The 19051-nt window shown below is 34.8% G+C and overlaps 1 protein-coding gene across 1 annotated transcript in view; it reads left to right on the forward strand.

The window, feature by feature from the left end:
* Positions 1-19051, forward strand: part of PLOD2 (procollagen-lysine,2-oxoglutarate 5-dioxygenase 2) — a 99832-nt gene that overhangs the window by 70128 nt on the left and 10653 nt on the right. Inside the window, exons 8-13 of the mRNA XM_007940215.2 lie at positions 2638-2739; positions 6994-7119; positions 9202-9323; positions 11425-11529; positions 15408-15533; positions 17943-18084. Coding sequence (XP_007938406.2) covers positions 2638-2739; positions 6994-7119; positions 9202-9323; positions 11425-11529; positions 15408-15533; positions 17943-18084 — 723 coding nt within the window. The remainder of the gene's footprint in view (positions 1-2637; positions 2740-6993; positions 7120-9201; positions 9324-11424; positions 11530-15407; positions 15534-17942; positions 18085-19051) is intronic.

Raw genomic sequence — 19051 nt, forward strand, 5'->3', positions numbered from 1 at the left:
TTGAACCACCAGCCCTCTGGTTAGCAGGCAAGTGTCTTATCTACTATGTTACCAGAGCTCCCAGTAAAGGGGTAGGTTATTCTTTTAGTTGAATGAGTCAGAAGAAGAAAAAGGAGTATGAACCCACCGTATTGTTTGTCTTCATCTCCTTCGACTACCAGTCCCTGTCTGAGAGGAAGTTGCCCCCCTGGTGTAGGGCCAAATTTCACACCCAAGTGCTTGTTGGGGGAAGACACCATCTTTCCTTCATCTGCATGTCACTTCCACAAGGTGGGATGCTAGGTTTTGTGTCATGGTGTTCAGATACCATGGGAGGAGGGAGAGCAAGAGGATGTAGCCACCAGTGTCCCTCTCCACGGATATCTTCCCTTTGCTGGAGGAGTTAAAGAACATCTAAAACATTGTCATCATTTTCAGATAACTCTAAAACAAGAGCTTGAATTTTATATCTGGTTTGTGATTCCTTATCATGCCACAGTGTCATAAAACATTCAACATACGTTTTCTCATTCCATTTCTCCTTTCTAGTATGGTACAAATCAAGCTGTAAACTATCATCATAATTTAATGATACAAACTCTGGCCAGGATGCTCCCTTGGGGAGTTGATACTTGAGCCAGAAGTTGGTACACAAAAACTTCATTCTGTTCTTCCTCATAGGATTCTCACATAAGTAAACACAATTCTTACGAATATACTCTAAGGACTGTAATCTAGGATAGAACTCTGATTGTTTCCTATCTTAAGGAAAACTTGTTTCTTCGCTGTCCTCTCACGTGGTTCCTCATGGGACCTAGTCACCTGTTCTTGGCCTCCCACATCACCAAGAAACAGCTCCTGGTTTTAAGGGGTTTATACGAAGTTCTTACCTCCAACCTAGCAACAAGTCACTTTCTTCGCTGAAGAAATGCTTGCATCACCTGAGAGGTCCTCTTTGTCACCAGCAGTGAGAACATGCTCCAAAGGACAACCCCAACTAGGCAGAGTGGCATGTCTCCCAAAGCCTCCTTGCTCTCAAGAAGTCCATAGGAGGGTGACTTCAGGGTGAGGCCACGGGCAGTGTCCCATATTGGGTGCCATGAAACTGTCATTTGAAAAATGCTGGGGTCTGGCCCTGAAACTGACAAAAACTTACTGCTGTCGAGTCAGATCCGACTCATAGAGACCCTCCTTGGGTTTCTGAGGCAGTATCACTGTGGAAGTAAATTGGCCGATCTTCCTTCCAAGGAGTGGCTGGTGGGTTTGAACTGCCAGCCTTCTGGTTAGCAGTCAAATGCCTTAGGCGCTACAACCAATTTTCCACGTAAGAATTCAAGGAGAATGAGAGAATTTAATTAGGAGGTGCATCAATGAGAGACAGACAGGATCTTGGTGGCTCCATAAAACTCCCGCTGTCCTCAACGCTTACAATCAGGGTTTCTTATACTAAAGGAAAAAGAGACAGAAGTTATATGCAGGATTAGTTAACAATTCTCCAAAAGTTAGATAAGACAATGGGTAGTAAAGAAATAAATGTTTCTTTGAGTTCCCAGTGGTCAGGAAATCCTTAAAAGGTGAGGTAAGTGTTTGTCAAATATCAGGTGGCCAGTCATAAAGTCTGGCCCAGGAACCTTTATTGACATTGATGTCCCTGTCATAGATTACAGGGTGCAGCAGAAACTGATTGTTGTATTTTAGAGAGAGAACAAATTAATTATAACATGAGGTTGAACCAAGTTTTAAAGAAAGGGGATCCTACCTAAAAAAAGATAGAATCAAGCTTGCTAAGAATAAAAAAAATCATCAAGCCTTACGTCCTCATCCCTTCCAATCCTCATCTAAAACAAACGCAAAGGCACAGACTTTACAGGTAAAATGAATACCAATAGCTGACCAAGGAGAGTGAAGATAAGTTAACAAAGGAGTTTTCTGAATGTCTAGAAGGGAGTAGGGATGTGAAAGTATTATTCTACTTGATCGTTTTGTTGATAGAAGGATTCACGGGGTGACTGTATTTATGTTTTTAGGAATTTGCTCCAGATCTGTTTTAATCTGCAAGCTATTTTTTCCTGAAGTCAGTGTCTCTGAATCACTGCCCAGAAGCCTGGTTTACAGTAGCATAGTTTCCTGGAAGATTTTACTGTCTTTTGGTGATAAAGTCTACTATTAATTTTATGTAATGATGCTTTGGTAAGAAAGAGGTTATACTCTTGCCACCCCATTCAGTGTAGGTGCCTCCTCTGGGACTTTAAAATCATCTTACTACTAAATTGGTAATCGCATGGCTACCTTTATTTTATTGCTTTTGCTGATACATCTCATTAGCTCATTTAAAACTGTTTCATTGTTTGACTTCTATATTTCCTTAATTGTGTCTGTTTCCATAGTATCACATAGATGATGAAATAAAAGCACCTTTACTCTTTATAAGCCTTTTTTTTTTCATTTCTAGTCTAATGTATGCTCTATTTTATGATTCATAGTCTTCAGACAAACTTGTTTATACGGTTGTACTTCTTCTAGTGATAAGTAATAATAGAATTATTAAAGGAATGTACCTAATGCAGAAAATACATTTTGAAAGTAGTGATTATAGAATGAAAGTACATTGAGGAGAGAGACTTACTTTTGTTAATACAATTTTCTTTTATATACTAGATTATACTGAATTATTTTGGAAACTATGTACCTAATGCGTGGACACAGGACAATGGATGCACTCTTTGTGATGTGAATGTAATTGACTTATCTGCAGTAGATGTAAGTGGAATTGACTGTGTGCAAAATGTAATAATAAAAAGTACGTTGTAATTTGTATGAAAAAGACATTTTGTAGCTTTGATTGCATGGTAGATAATGGATTTATAAACTTAAAACTCAGAAAGTTGCTGGATTTGTTGATTTCTAAACTGTTTTTACAATCAAAGCTAGATAATTATTGAACCAGATAAAAGAGTCTTGGTAGTTCATGCTTAATAGCTTGTTATGATTGTGTGCTTTTGTTTCATTTAAGTCTGCTAACTTGATCAAAGGAGTGCCAGGGTAGTGCAGACGGTTAAGTGCTCTAACTGGAAGGTTCATGGTTCAAGTCCACCCTGAGGTGCCTTCGAAGAAATGCCTGGTACTCTGCTTCCAAAAATCGGTCATTGAAAACCCTTTTGAGCCCAGTTTTGCTCTGACATACGTGGAGCTGCCAGGAGTCAGAGTCAGCTCGTTGGTAGATAATTGGTATATAATTGTCCAAAGCATTCAGAAAAAATTATGATGATGCTTTAGTGTTTTCATTGATTAATTTTATCTGTACTTGGTTTTCAGATTTGATAATTTAAAAAATAATGATATGTTTCTCATAGCAACCCGCATTGAGTTTCTAAGGCTGTAAATCTTTAAAGAAGCATACTGCCTCATCTTTTTTCTGCAAAGTGGCTAGTAGATTCAAACCACCGATCTTTTGGTTAGCAGCCAACTGTCTTAACCACTACATCACCAGAGCTCCTTCATGTGTGATTATATAGTTTAGGAACTGTTATAAACACTTTACATATTGCAACTCATTTTTGTTCAGAAAAACTGCTGTGGGGAATAGTGCTATTACTCAGTTTTATATATGAGAAAACAAGTATCCTGCCTAAGAGTATGTATTTTTTAAGTGCTGGAGTTGGGCTTTGAATTTAGGTAATCTGACTCCTAAGTGTACATTCTTAACCACTGAGTTATTTGCCCCTATGTCATGCACATGCCTAATATATGTCAGGCACAATGCTACTTACATATATTTCATAGAGAATCACAATTATTTTTTATCATTTATATATTAAGAGTGAACAGGCAATTGGTAATGTTTCTAATTTGTATATAAAACATTCCTATGGATCTTTGTTCTGTCATCAGTGACAGCAGTGTTAGTAGATCCTGTAGAAATATTTTCCTTCCAACAAATTGTGTTCAGAGCTTAGAAGAATATTATGAAAAATTGGATTTTAGGGAGTGATTTTTATCATTATGGCTGATACTTTCATTCATTCATCATAGGTTTATTGAGTAGTTACAGCATGCCAGATAAGTAGAAGTAAGAGAGGAAAAACTAAATTTCTCAGCGATATAGTTCTGGTAAGTCTGGTAGCCATACAAATGCAAAGTATTTTCACTTTAATAAACTGAAATTCCTAAATTAAATAGTTCTGTTCTTATCACTGCAAGCTCCTGAGTTAATTACTGCATAGAGTAACATGTACACATTTAGGAGCTTCTGACTAAAGCCCTATTTTAGTTTAAAATAAGACTTCTGGCCAGTCTCTAAAACAACAAACTGAATGTTTCCTATCTGGAAGGAAGCCAGGAGAGTTCTGAATGAAGCTGCATCATGGAAATGTTTAAACTTCATCCTGTTCTCTTTTGCAGAAAGTAGCATTGTCCTCCTGAGGGAGATTTAGTGCTTTTTATTTTCTTTTATATTTACTTTCTAGTGAAAAGATAGATATTATGTTTATATCAAATATTTTTATATTTTTGCCTATAGGAGTAAATCACTTGATTTTTAAGTTCCTCTATCTTCCAGACTTTTAAAATGAGCTAGTGTTGGGGAGGAGCTATGCAGTCCATCATGGAAACTAAATTTATAATGTGTTTTTTATGTGTAATTATTACACAACAGGGATGTATGTAGAATTTAAAATTGTGTGGATGGTAATGAGCATAGACTCTAAAGTTGCACTTGCTGAGTTCAAATCCCAGGTTTACCGTATGGTTAGAAGTAGGCCATGGATGGGCAAGAGTCTTATAATAATGATTATTTCAGATGGTTAAAAGGAGCCCTGATAGCACAGTGGTGTGGTGCATGGCTGCTAATGGAAAGATTGGTTGTATGAACCCACCAGCAGCTCAGTGGGAGAAAAGACTGATGATGTGCCCCCATAAAGATTACAACCTAAGAAACCCTTTGGGGCCATTCTATTCTGTGCTGTAGAGGCATATAAGTCAAACTGGACTCCCAGGTACACAGCAACAACAGAGGGTTGATATTGAAGGTTAAATGGAATAATACACATGTGTGTGTGTGTGTGTGTGTGTGTGTATCACTAAGCTTTCAATGAATGTTAGCTGTTATTATTGTTGTTGTTATGTGCTATCGAGTCAACCCCGACTCATAGTGACCCCTCCTTGGGTTTCCGAGGGAGTATCACTACGGAAGTAGGATTGCCCAACCTTCCTTCAGAGGGCTGTTATTATTATTGTTACATAAAATTATATGAAATCGAACATAGGTGAGTAAAGGAGATGTACCAGGTTCAAATCCTGTTAGTGTATGTATCCTAGGTTTCTTAACTTCTCTAAACTCCATTTTTCTCATGTGTAAATTTAGAATAATAAATAATGTCTAAGGTTATTATATCTCTGGTAGCATAGTGCCTAAGGCACTTGACTGCTAACCAGAAGGCTGGTGGTTCAATCCCCCCAGCCACTCTTCAGAAGGAAGGTTAGGCAATCTACTTCCGTAGTGATACTGCCTCGGAAACCCAAAGAGGGGTTGCTATGAGTCAGGGCCGACTCGACAGCACATAACAACAACAACAAGGTTATTATGGAGCCCCGATGGTGCAGTGGTTAACCACCCAACAGATACCTAAAAGGTCAGTGGTTCAAATCTACCAGCTGCTCCAAGAGAAGGATGTGGCATTATTAAATTAAATACAACCCATTATTTCACTGGATAAGAGAGGACTCTGTTCCACTTGTTACTGACTTCCTCTATTAAATTGAGAACTCCTGACCAGTCACCATGACAGTGACTATGATTATTGCAACCCCATGTGTTTCAGAGTGGAATTGTACTCCATAGAGTTTTAAATGGCTTATTTTTTCAGGAGTAGATCTACCCTTTCTTTCTAGGCACCTCTGAGTGGGTTAAAGCCTGCAAACTTTTAGGTTCGTAACTGAGCGTGCAAATCATTTGGGCTACCCAGGGACTGTGAGAATGCCTAGAGGGTGGATATTTTGTACTTAGTTCTTTGTATTTTTTCATTCATTTAATAATATTTTGATTAGGTAAATGAATTGAAAGATTAAAGAAGTACAGCAGTGTACGAGGTGTGCTTCAATGCAAATAAATACTCAATTATAATATAGATAATGGAAGTCTGCATCATGTGTGACTGATGGGAAGAGGTCAGAAATTAGCATATATTGTACTTTTAAAAATCTGTAATTTTTAAATTTAGGCATTAAGACATGAAAGTATGGTTTTAAAAAAGCATTATGCTGAAATACATGGTAATAGCACCATATATTGTAGTTTGTGTCTTGCCCAGCCATCTGTAAGTTTTTCAATCTGGGGCTATTTCTAAATGTTGCCTACCCAAAGCCTGGTGTATATTTCATGCAATGTGTGAAAGGTAAACTGCATACTAAAACATAGCCAAAGAAGAATTAAGAATATATGTAAAAATACAGTATAATAAAATAAAATATATTAGTGAAATAAAATAACTTTGCTTGGATATAATATATAATATAGGAAAAGAACAGACTATCAGGTTTAAAGGAAATAGTTAAGGATAGAAATAAAGAAGCTTAGATCCTCCATGTTTGCTTTATTTAGGCTACAAATTAAGCTCTGGGCTTAAGAAAACATAAAGGAAAACACAACTGGTATTCTTAGATGTAGCTTTCAAAATAACATTTAGATTTGAGGGAAGTTTTTTCAAGGGCCATCATAAAGGCAACATTAAGTAGGAGAGTTGACATTGTCCTTAATTACTTTTAAATTTTTAGAAAATGTAAATATGTACATTTCTTCTTCAAACTTAAGGCATAATGGCAAGATGTGATTCAGTAAAACTACTTTGATGGGGTCCATGAAAATTTCAAGAGTTAGACAACTGCCAGAGGGCAATTCAAATTTAGCTTACCTTCAACTGAGATTCTTTTATTTTACATTATTCTAATTAAGACTTGGATAGGACTTAAAGTAATACCTCACTAAAATATTTTTTGTGTTTTTGCCATGAAACATAGGTCTATCCAAATGTAACAATAGGCATTTTTATTGAGCAACCTACTCCTTTCCTACCTCGATTTCTGGACACATTATTGACATTGGATTACCCGAAAGAAGCCCTTAAACTCTTCATTCACAACAAAGTAAGTATTTGAGAAAAGAATTTGGAAACATTTATTTGGAAACTGTTTCTGGTATTGTTTGAAACAGTTTAGTTGTTTATTACTTATTTATGTCTAAAAGAATTCATTGGGCTAAATTCTGTGGAGGAAGTTTGAAGTGATTACTGCCCTGCCATTACCTTGTTGTTGCCGTTATGTGCCATTGAGTTGGCCCTGACTCATAGAGACCCCTCCTTGGGTTTCCGAGGCAGTGTCACTAAGGAAGTAGATTGCCCCATCTTCCTTCCAAGGAGTGGCTGGTAGGTTTGAACTGCCAGCCTTCTGGTTAGCAGTCAAGTGCCTTAGGCACTATGCTGCCAGCCCTGCCATTGCAGGACCTAAGGATTTTAGAGTCTGTAAACCAGTATCATCACATTGTGGTAACTTACATGGAGATCAGTTGGACATCAGCAGTTTTCATATGGCTCAAGTTTTATGAAGGAGCTGTCGAAGGATCTTATATTCCTTCGCCTTTTTTGTTTTTGTTTTTCATTTTATCTTTTGCAATTTTGATAACACCATAGAATCAGAACTTAAGTGGCTTCCAGACAGAGTATTATCTTGATTCATGACACAGCTGGTGTGCTTTTCCCCAAAGGACTGGAATACTGTTATGTCCTTAAAATATTCAAACCCTCCCAAACGCCTCCCACATGCAATCTTAAATACACTTTTCTTCAATATTTTTCCATTTACATGTCCCTGTTCTGTTAAACAGTCTGTACTTATCATCTAGAAAAACTGGCTGTGAACTGTATTTTTTCTCTCCTGTCCCAAAACTTTTCATATGCCATTATTTTTTCTTCTTAATGTACATGTTAGCTACTCATTTATGTTTTTTTGAAGAGAATATTTTAAATGAATATTTTAAATTTAGGAGCTCTGGTAGCATAGTACCTAAGGCAGTTGACTGCTAACCAGAAGACTGGCAGTTCAAATCCACCAGCCACTCCTCGGAAGGGAGGTTAGGCAATCTACTTCTGTAGTGATACTGCCTTGGAAACCCAAGGAGGGATTGCTATGAGTCGGGTGCAACTTGACGGCACATAACAACACAACATTTTAAATGATTACAAAACCAGTTAAACTAAGTTGAAATGTATGAATCATTGAGAATATTTACTTAGTGAAATGCATTATAATATATGTACTTTCATTAAAGTTATGTTTTCATGTATTGTGTGTTTTATTTTATTTTTTTCTGCTTTCATAGGATCTTAGCATTCTTGAGGGTAGGAATTTTTCTCTTCTACTCTTTTACTTAAAATTCACTATGGTCCTTTTAATAAGCTATGAAACCATTAACTTTTCAGAAATACTGAGTAGGATGATTAATAAAAAGCACTGTAATAACTCTTATCATGAAGTCAGATAATCTTATCTGAATTTTAGCACCATAGAATCACACTGATTCATAGACTCTTATGTTGATAATTTTCTCATTATATTTTCTTAACAATGATGTTTTGTTAAACTTTCCTCTCTAATTGTTGAAGCAAAATTTTTGTCACCATTAATTTTTTCTAGGTTTCAAAGGATACTGTAACATTTTCTTTTGTAAATTATGATTTTCATTTGCAACTTAAATTAATATCTATTACTAACTAACTGCTGTCTAATCAGATCCAACTCATAGTGACCCCTCCTTAGGTTTCTGAGGCAGTATCACTATGGAAGTAGGTTGCCCAGTCTTCCTTCCTGGATATTTCACATTACAAGGCTAAGATTCTTGGGCTACAAGCCATTTTTCCCCTTTGAGTTAGAAACATTTTATAGTACCCAGAATTTAAACATTATTGCCAAGACCTGTTTAGGATTAGATGTTTAAAGAATTTTGAAGTATCTTCTCTTTAAAGAATATTAATATGTACCTCTTTTAGATTCTTCATATGGCATTTAAGTGATATTTAAATATAACACATTTAATATGGATATCATTTATCTATATTTGAGAGAATATTTGAGTTGTGGAATTCATAGCTTTGAATGTGAAGAAATACATATAACTAGTTCAGTTATCTTATTACTTTATCTCTAATTTTGGATATTTTAAATATCTTGCAGGAAGTTTATCATGAAAAGGACATCAAGGCATATTTTGATAAAGCTAAACATGAAATCAGTGCTATAAAAATAGTAGGACCAGAAGAAAACCTAAGTCAAGCTGAAGCCAGGAACATGGGAATGTATGTTTAATAAATTTAATAAACAATTTCTAGTAAAGAGACTTTCAGAAAAAGCAAACTTTTTCCAAAATTAGGTGTCTCCAAAACTTGGGCATCTCAGTGGGGTCTCTATGTACATGTATGCCTGTTGTCAGACTGTGTCTGTGCTTGCATATGTTTACATGTAAAGGATGTTTACATTTTTATTTTAAAGAATAAGAATCAACACATTTAATCAAAGTGGTAATTGGACTTCAGACCAAGATTTTAAATAGAAATACACAGAAAGAAACAAATAGTATAGAACTAGTATAGCAGTGATTTAATTGTTTACTATGGGAAGGTTGTGTGGGTGTGGTAAAAATGCGTGTTTCACATTGTAGAGAAGGAAGGATATTTCTGAGTTTTAGTTTACCTGCTAATCTAGATAATAACATAACCTCCAGAAGAGAGATTTGAGGTCCTTTGTTTAGTCATTGGAATTCTTCAGATCACAAATAAAAACTCTGATAATAGTAAAAATAATCATTTACTCGATGAATAATGATTGAATCTGCTAGGCATTATGTTCAGGGCTGGTGATCACAAGGTGAATAAAACATGGTGGCATCTCAGAAGGATATATTCTTGCTTACTACCCACTGTAAAATATCTTGTGCCGTGTAAGCTCAGAACGGGAGTAGTAGATTCTGCCTGGTGTGGGAGTGCAGCAGTAGGCAGGGAAACAGGCCTCTGAAAAGCCCAACAGATGTTCTTACTAATGCTATCATAATTTATTCATTAGAGCATCCTTTGGGCCCACATTCAGAACTTATTTTTTCTTACTATTTGCATAGTTTAAGTTTTCCTGCTTAGTGTCCTATTTGACCTTAGAAATAAATGTGGTGTATAGATACACACTGACAGCAGCAGGATGTGATAAATGAAACTAGCCATGAGAGGACAGAAACTCAGAACTAGGAAAGGGAGAACCCTAAGTGCTGAAGACATAGTATGTGGGCACATTTCCCATGTCATCCGGGTATGGTGAGTGACTAAGTCCTTGGTGTGATGCCACTCCTGGTACTGCTGCAGACTACTAAGAAATGTACATACTATTCAGTCTTCCCTGGTAAGAAGGCAGGAAACTATTATAGAAAAAATTCTATGCAAATTAATTTCTACATAAATTACTGCATAAAGAGTTATATATTATTAGCTCTAAGATTTGCTTAAAACTCAGTTGTTGCATAGATAGAATATTTCATCATGTGTGTGTTTGTATGCAAAAAATTATCTTGTTTTGTAAAAAAAATGTTTTTGATGAATACGCTGGAGTGATTATTTGCCCCCTTCAGATAGGATTAAATATGCACTTCTGAATTACTATCTTGACTTAATATTTTTATTTATGACTTAACAATTTTGGTGAATTGGTATATTTTACTTGGTCAGAAGTTTTAGTGTTGACCTACATGTGAACATTTGTGTTGATAAATTGATCATTTTGAAATTTAAGGTAATATTTCTGCATTCAGATATTATCTCACTATTTTGTTTAGGGGAGCTCTGATGGCATACTTCCTAAGGTGTTTGACTGCTAACCAGAAGGCCATCATCCTTCTGATTAGCAGTCAAATGCCTTAGGCATTACACCTTCCCAGAGAAGTACATTGTTGTTGTTGTTGTTGTGTGCCATGCCCCGACTCATAGCGACCCTTTCTTGACTTTCCGAGATTGCCCCATCTTCCTTCTGTGGAGTGGTTGGTGGATTTGAACCTCCAGCCTTCTGGTTAGCAGTCAAGTGCCTTAGGCACTACACCACCAGAGCTCCTGAGAAGTACATTTGTTGTTGTTATGTGCCGTCGAGTCGGCCCCGACTCATAGCGACCCCTCCTTGGGTTTCCAAGGCAATATCACTACGGAAGTAGGATTGCCCAACCTTCCTTCCGAGGAGTGGCTGGTGGGTTTGAACCGCCAGCCTTCTGGTTAGCAGTCCAGTGCCTTAGCCACTATGCTACCAGAGCTCCTGAGAAGTACATTAGAGAGACCTTATTTGATGTATAAGATTCAACTTAATATTTTTCACCTGTCACACACTTAATCTTTCTAATTCTTATTTAATCTTCTTTTTTGATGTCAGGGATTTTTGCCGTCAGGATGAAAAGTGCAATTACTACTTTAGTGTGGATGCAGATGTTGTTTTGACCAATCCAAGAACTTTAAAAATTTTGATTGAACAAAACAGGTACTATATAAGATTCAGTATCAATTCTTAAAATAGTAATCATTTTCTATGTCTGTAAGTGTAGAGTATTGCCTTTGAAACAGTTCACTTGTATTTTCTTGTCTGTGTTTTGGAAATTGAGAAAACTTATACTAAGCCATTTTCTCTTTTTTTTACTTTATAATTTTTCAATTCTAATTAGTTTTTTTTTTTTTTTACTTTTTTTCCAAGTGAAAGATGATCTGATGACAGAAATATATTAGTTACAGCCATAAATGCAATGCTTGTCAATTGTATTTGGCCTGTTCTATTAAAAGCTAGGTGAATTTATGGAATGTCTGACACTAGTAAAATTTACACTTTTTGTTTTTTTTTTACTATATGACATAAAATTTCTGACCTAAAAACCTGGAGATCAACCATAGAGTTGTAATTCTTAGAATTTGAATGAAATTTCAGAGGTACAGATCATCCCATGGTCAGATCTATGGCTTTATTTAATACTGTAGTCATGCATAATGTCTGTTTGGGCAGTGTGACCGCATATACGTCCATGGTCCCTACCTCTATTAAAGCAATTAAAGCATATTATATGAAAAAATTGAGGTACATACAATGGCTTAAAATAATATATGGGTGCTACTTTATCACATGCATCAAAACATATTATTATTATTATTTTATTATGTTAAAGATGTTTTAGTGTATCTACAAGTTTTTTTTTTTTTTTTTTTGAAAGCTATACTGTATATCATTTACTAACACAAACATTTGACTAACTGATGTTAGGTATGAACTATGCATAACTGTTGCAACTTACATACAAATCGACTTAAAGACAGATTTAGGAATAGAGTCCATTTGTAATCTGGGGGCTTCCTGTATGTAATATAGTGTTTGCACTATGTCCAAATCACATAATGTCTTATTTTGCAGAACTTATCATGCCCATTAAGCAATGCGTGACTGTACTAATTATCATTCATCAATGCAATTTTCATTTAAATAAATTGAAATGGAAAAAGTTGCCATGTATATCATTGTATAATGATATGAATTCATTTCTTGTTAATACTACTATTATTATTACTACTTTTTATATCCCACCTTTAATGAATACTTACAACATTCCAAAGATTGAACTATATATGTTTCTATATATTAACACAGTCTTTCCCTTAATGGATAAAATATTTAGTTGATGAGATGTTAGAATGGCTGTTTTTAGTTTTCTGAGCAAATATAGGGAAAATCTGTTATGCTCTATTCACCTACTCTAGTTATAATGCATACGTCACTAGAATTGGTCAGTTTGCAATTTGTCACTTCTCAGTTTTTATCTAAAAATTGAAGACCTTTCAGAAGCAGTCTGTATATACAGCTCCATTCCTTGAAGATAACTATAAAATACAGGTAATTTTCCAAAGAATATGAGCAAAGTTTTGATCTTTAAGACAAGGGAACGCAGTTGAACTACCTTAGAAATATAGGATAGAGTTGTATTTTGTAACTCATAAAACCCAATGAAATTAATCATTTCTTGTATTTGCAATTTTAATTTCCTATTAATTTGATTGAAATACAGTAATGTGTAATGCACATATGCTTTTAATAACATTTAGATGTTTTTGTCTTGTCATGCATTGGTAAGTACTTATCAGTCTATTAGTGAACTATTTAATGAATCTGTATTATTTATTTAGCACAACACCCTTAGTATTAATCTAATGTTTTATTCCTTCTAAACATAAAATGTCCATGTTACATAACCCAACTGCCATCTTGGGCCCATGGCTCCTAGAGAGCTAGCAAAATTCAGTCTATATTTCTAATTCCATACATTTCTATTAATTATCAAAGATTTCAGTTCATGTTGCAATGGTTCTTTGCTTCTGCATTCAAGCATATGGTCTCCATAAGAAATATACATAGACAAGCATGTTTTGAGATTTGGTAGACTTGACTGAAAGTTAGAGGTGCCAGGAGATGAGCCTAGTCTTAGGACATGTGACTTTCTCACATCTTATCTGCTCCCTTCACCCTCTCTCCTTCCTATCTCTGCTATTAACTGCCTTGATCCAAGTTTTACCCTTCAGTTAAACAATGTGATTCATCATCTCCCAGCTGCAACCCTTACATTTCTATACCCCTGAACACTGAGATAAATAGCAGATAAATTTTGGTTTTCCAATTTTCTTAATCCATCCCTTTTTAGGAGGCAACTAGAATTATAAATTTCAGGGTTTTTTTTTTCCCTAACAAATAGCTGATACTTTTGGTTATTGACATTGAGTATTCATTGCCTAAATTAATATCATATATTGATCTTAATTTATGTTATTTTCCATATTGTATATATTCTAAAGAAAATAAAATATAACTCTCTGGTTAATATTTCATTTTAATAGGAACTTGGAAAAATAAACCTAAATTATTTTTTTGGATAATATGTATCTGCCTATTTTATTTCACTTTGTGTGGGAGACAAAGGCTTAGCTGTTCTTCACAAGATTGGAGTCTTGCGAAATAGTTTTTTTTTGTGTGTGTATGTGTAGAATGGCTAGTCTGTAAAGTTCCTCTTGAAGGATTTATGTGAGCTTCTTAAAAATTAGATGGTACCACTACAGTTCACTTCATTTTACAAGTAATTCTAGAGGAACTTCAGATGTTGTTATTTTATTTATAAAATGTAAACACACTATAAATTAGATTTCTCTAAGGATAACTGTCATACTTTGGATTTGTAATATGTGCTTTTCTCAAAGGGACCACTTTATTTAGAGGTAGTAAGTCAGAACAATATGTTGGTTATCCTTTTTTTTTGTTTTCTAAAATAGTTAAAGGACCAGAAAAATATGCAGTATTGCCAGAGCTAGCTTGCTATTGCCATATGTATTTTAAAAATCATTAAAAAATAAAAATATAAAGTAATTTGTTATTTAATTTTAGGAAAACAGGCCTATTTATAGGTCTCTGGGTAGTATAAACAGATCCACACGTGGCTACTAACCGAAAGGTTGGCAGTTGCAATCTACCCATAGGATCCTCAGAAGAAAAACTGGTGATTTGTGAAAGGTCACAGCCATTGCAAACTTTATGGAACACGATTCTCACATGCAGTGCATGGGGTTGCCATGAGTTGGAATGGACTCCAGAGCATTTGGTTTGGTTTTCTTGGTGGCCTTATTTACAAATGTCTCAGCCAGTGTTCATTTTTTTTTTTCCTTTTAATTCAACAGATATTTAATTGATACCTTAATTTACCAAGGCTAGTCTATCTGCCAAATAACCAACCAACAAACAAGCAAACCCACTGCCATCGAATCAATTCTGACCCAGCAACCCTATAAGACAGAGTATAGCTGCCCCATAGGGTTTCCAAGGCTATAAATCTTGATGAAAGCAGACTTCTCATCTTCTTCCTGCAGAGCAGGTAGTGGGTTTAAATAACTGACCTCTTGGTTAACAACCAAATGCTTTACTACTGTACCACCAGTGCAACTATCTGCCTAATAGTAATGGGAATATTGTATTTCAGTAGGCATAATTTCTGAAATGCTTGAATTAAATTGAAATTAAACAAATAATTAAGGTAGTTTTAGTTTTTTGGTTGTTAGTTCATTTTAGAACTTATATTTTTATACTTTAATTCATTTTTATACTTTAATTAACATTTTCAATTACGTTTTATTTTTCCCTTATTCTTTTGAAACATGTGAATGAAAATTAGCAGTATACTCTTAAGATAAGGTATTGGGAAGAACTTCTTTTTATTTTACTTTTATTTTTAGATATACAGTAAATGAATCTTGCTGTGTTAGGTGTTATGCTAAGCCCAAATCAGACAATTTTGTGATAATTAAAAAGGAAATTATTACATGCTCCCCCCCCCCCTTTAGGAAAATCATTGCCCCTCTGGTCACTCGTCATGGAAAGCTGTGGTCCAACTTCTGGGGAGCATTGAGTCCTGATGGATATTATGCTCGATCTGAAGATTATGTAGACATTGTTCAAGGCAACAGAGTGTAAGTTATTCAATTTGATTTTTTAATGTAAAATGCCAGAATCTAAAAATGGGATCCTGCTGATATTACTTGATATTTTTTATTCATCTCTTAATGTCTACTGAAAATCTAGAACCTAGAAATATCTTGTTGTTGTTGTTGTTGTTATGTGCCGTCGAGTCGGCCCCGACTCATAGCGACCCCTCCTTGGGTTTCCGAGGCAGTATCACTACGGAAGTAGGATTGCCCAACCTTCCTTCCGAGGAGTGGCTGGTGGGTTTGAACCGCCAGCCTTCTGGTTAGCAGGCAAGTGTCTTAGCCACTATGCTACCCTCAAATATGCTAGTGTAAAACTAATATTTTCTTTTTAAATTGTTTTTAAGGTTTAAGTCTTCAAAGGAACAAACACATTTTATTGTGTGAGATACCAAGAGTTAGGAGTAGACATCTTGTTGCTGGTAGAAAAGTTATACCCTTTAGTTAAAAGTTTGCAACAGAAGTTTAGTAATTTATTAAGTGGCCAAGATGAAGATAGTTTTGGTTCTTTTAAAAGTGTAGGTAGTTAAACACAACATCAGTGACCAGAAACCTTCCAATATTCTCTATTTTCGTGAGTGTTTTGATAACTATTCCTAGAGTTTGAAAAGAATATACTTGCTTCAAAGTGTGTGCATGATATTTATTTCAGAAACAACACTTTATATTTTTTAAACTGCAAATTAATCACACTGGAAATAGCTTTACTAAGATGACATCAGAGAACAATGGCATTCTTTTCTTCATACGGTAAACCAGACTAGAGAGACTGAGTCATTAAGTACTTTACCTTAATTCCTAGACACATCAGACCAACAAAAATAAAAAAAAATATGGTCATGTAAAAGTATCTGCCTCTATATTTAGGGTGGGAAAAATCACACTCTTCTCTTTGAATAGTTAAGGGAAGAAAGGACGTTTTGCTTACGAAAGTGTAGAAAGCGTAAGTCTGAATGATGTCAGTATGCTAAGAACTTTTGTTAACAGCGATTAATAATCATGATAGTGAGAAATCAGTACTAAGATCATATCCTGTTATCTCAAAATACTTTAATTAACTCTAAGATGATTTGTATAGACCATATATCTGATATCGTCTGTGTTTTCAAATAAGCAAAGAACTAGACTAGAGAATTCATGTATCATTTATGTTGATTTAGACTCTAGTAGTTTTCTATCCATCCTCCGCATTATATTTCTAATGTGTAAGGCAAAGAATAGGCTTTAGACTGTTGATCTAAATGATACAAGAACACACTTCATGTCTAAAACTTACGTGAAGGAATGATATCTTATGATATGTATGTGAGTGAGTATGGGATGTGTGTGTATAAATAAATATTGTGTGTGAGTGTGTGAATATGTGTGTATGTGTGTGTATCTCCTTCAAAATTGAAACATTGCCTATCTGACCAGAGATTAATTTCTGAATTAGGTTGATAAATTGTATACTACTTTTTAAGGCCATTTCCTTTGAATTTGGTCTAGTAAGACAAAATCTTATACTCCCTTTAATATATAACTACATTTTCTTGTCTAGTTCTTCCCTTTCTGTTCTCAAAAGTAATAGGCACCACCCTTTAGGCAAATCGTTTCCTATGCTGTTCTTTGCAGGTGATTCAGGCTCATGATGAGAAGGCAGATGTGGAAAAGAATGAAGCACAAAGTGTCTCCTAACACTCCTATACTTCAAGCTACATTTCTGTATACCTTCCTTTTTCTACAAGGATTTGAGATAGCTAAATTAAGTGTCTAACCACTGGTTCTTGGGGGTATTAGGGTGCTCTGATGTATAATATTTGCCAATTTCTGTGGCATAAGTATTTCTACCAGGGATGATTTCATTATTCTAGTATGAGGTCACTGAACACAGACTTGGGAAGATATACAAAAAGTCAGCTCTTAGAACTAATGTGAGCTGGCTCTGGCACACCATTGGTTATATTCTATTATTTTTGCTATCAAGCTGCTTACCCTTTGATGGAAACACGTTCTGTACAACAGAGTATTATACACTTAACTGCACAATTAAGTAAGGAATGGCAGATGAAAATGGCAAACAGATTCTCAATGCTAAATTGAAATTTATCTAGAAACTTAGTAATATGCCTCCAAAATCTCATGTAGTACATACCAAGTAATTCCATTAACTTGAAATTTATTTTTCAAGATATAAGCATGCTAAAGACACTCAATGCCTCAGAGTTTAAAAAGCACCTGCATTTAGACTTATGCATATATGTCAAATATTAAATGTATTTACATGCAATCCAATCCTGTAGTATATATATACAAAATTTAAAAACATGCACCACATTTATTTAAAAACCTAAAAATAAAACTTAACAATTGTTGTGTTTGTGATGTTTTGGACTATCTTTTCTTTGCTTTCAGAGGGCTATGGAATGTGCCATATATGGCCAATGTGTACTTGATTAAAGGAGAGACACTCCGATCAGAGATGAATGAAAGAAACTATTTTGTTCGTGATAAATTGGATCCTGATATGGCTCTTTGCCGAAATGCTAGAGAAATGGTAAGTCATACAATGATGGCTTGCTTGAATGTTCTTATGATTGGCTGCTTTACCAGTTGGTGTGCCATTGTATTTTTGATGCATTTTCCCTTTCTAATTTGAAAGTACTCGCCAATTTTTTTGGTTATGTATTAGAAAATTGGAAGCAATTCTGAAAAATAACTTGAGAACATTTACCTGTAAAACAGTTAGAAAATGTTAGCTTTGAAGCCCAGGCTCACTCATGAGGTGTTCAGTAGTAAATATGGAGCTGCTACAGATCAGCTTTGCACCTTTAAGAATTCATCTTTATTTTCATTAGAGAATCTTCAGTGAAAACTAGACCAAATTAAAATTAAAGTTCTGATTCAGTGATCATTTATACATTTAAAAAGCATACACTTCTGTTCTGAAATAAGTGTACATGTTTCTCTAAGTAGATGTATTTTATATCATTATGAACTTTATAGTTTTAGAAAGCAGATTCCTTACCACTAGGGTGGGAGAAGGGTAAAGATAGGTCATATATTTAACCCACATGAAAATTAATAATATATTATTGTTCTGCAGATAAAATTGTATAAAATTTAAATGCAGAAAATACAGTTTGTATTTCAAAATGTACAAATATGCTTTAAAACATATTTATTTGATTATTTAAAAATGACTTATTCATTTCATTTATAAATTTATATAAGCAAGTATGATTTGGAAAAAAAAATCAGAAAAGTTGGCAAGTATTTATTGTTATTAATTATTCTTAGTTTAACAAGGCATGTATGTTGTTTGAATATATTTGTTTTCCTACAAACCTAAGTGTATTGTTCTATTGAATATTCTCAGTACCTGTGATTGTAATTTGTGCTCATGTTTGGCTAATTTGACCCAACAGCGCATCCTGGAATGGCCTTTTTCTTACTCATTTTTTTTTTCCTTTGTCTTAATTTTGTGTCTACTGAAAGTTCTACTAAGGAATGAGCTTGGATAT

This window comes from Orycteropus afer, unplaced genomic scaffold, assembly GCF_000298275.1.
Source record: "Orycteropus afer afer isolate SDZICR_OR568_19922 unplaced genomic scaffold, OryAfe1.0 scaffold00066, whole genome shotgun sequence".
Taxonomy (NCBI): Eukaryota; Metazoa; Chordata; class Mammalia; order Tubulidentata; family Orycteropodidae; genus Orycteropus; species Orycteropus afer.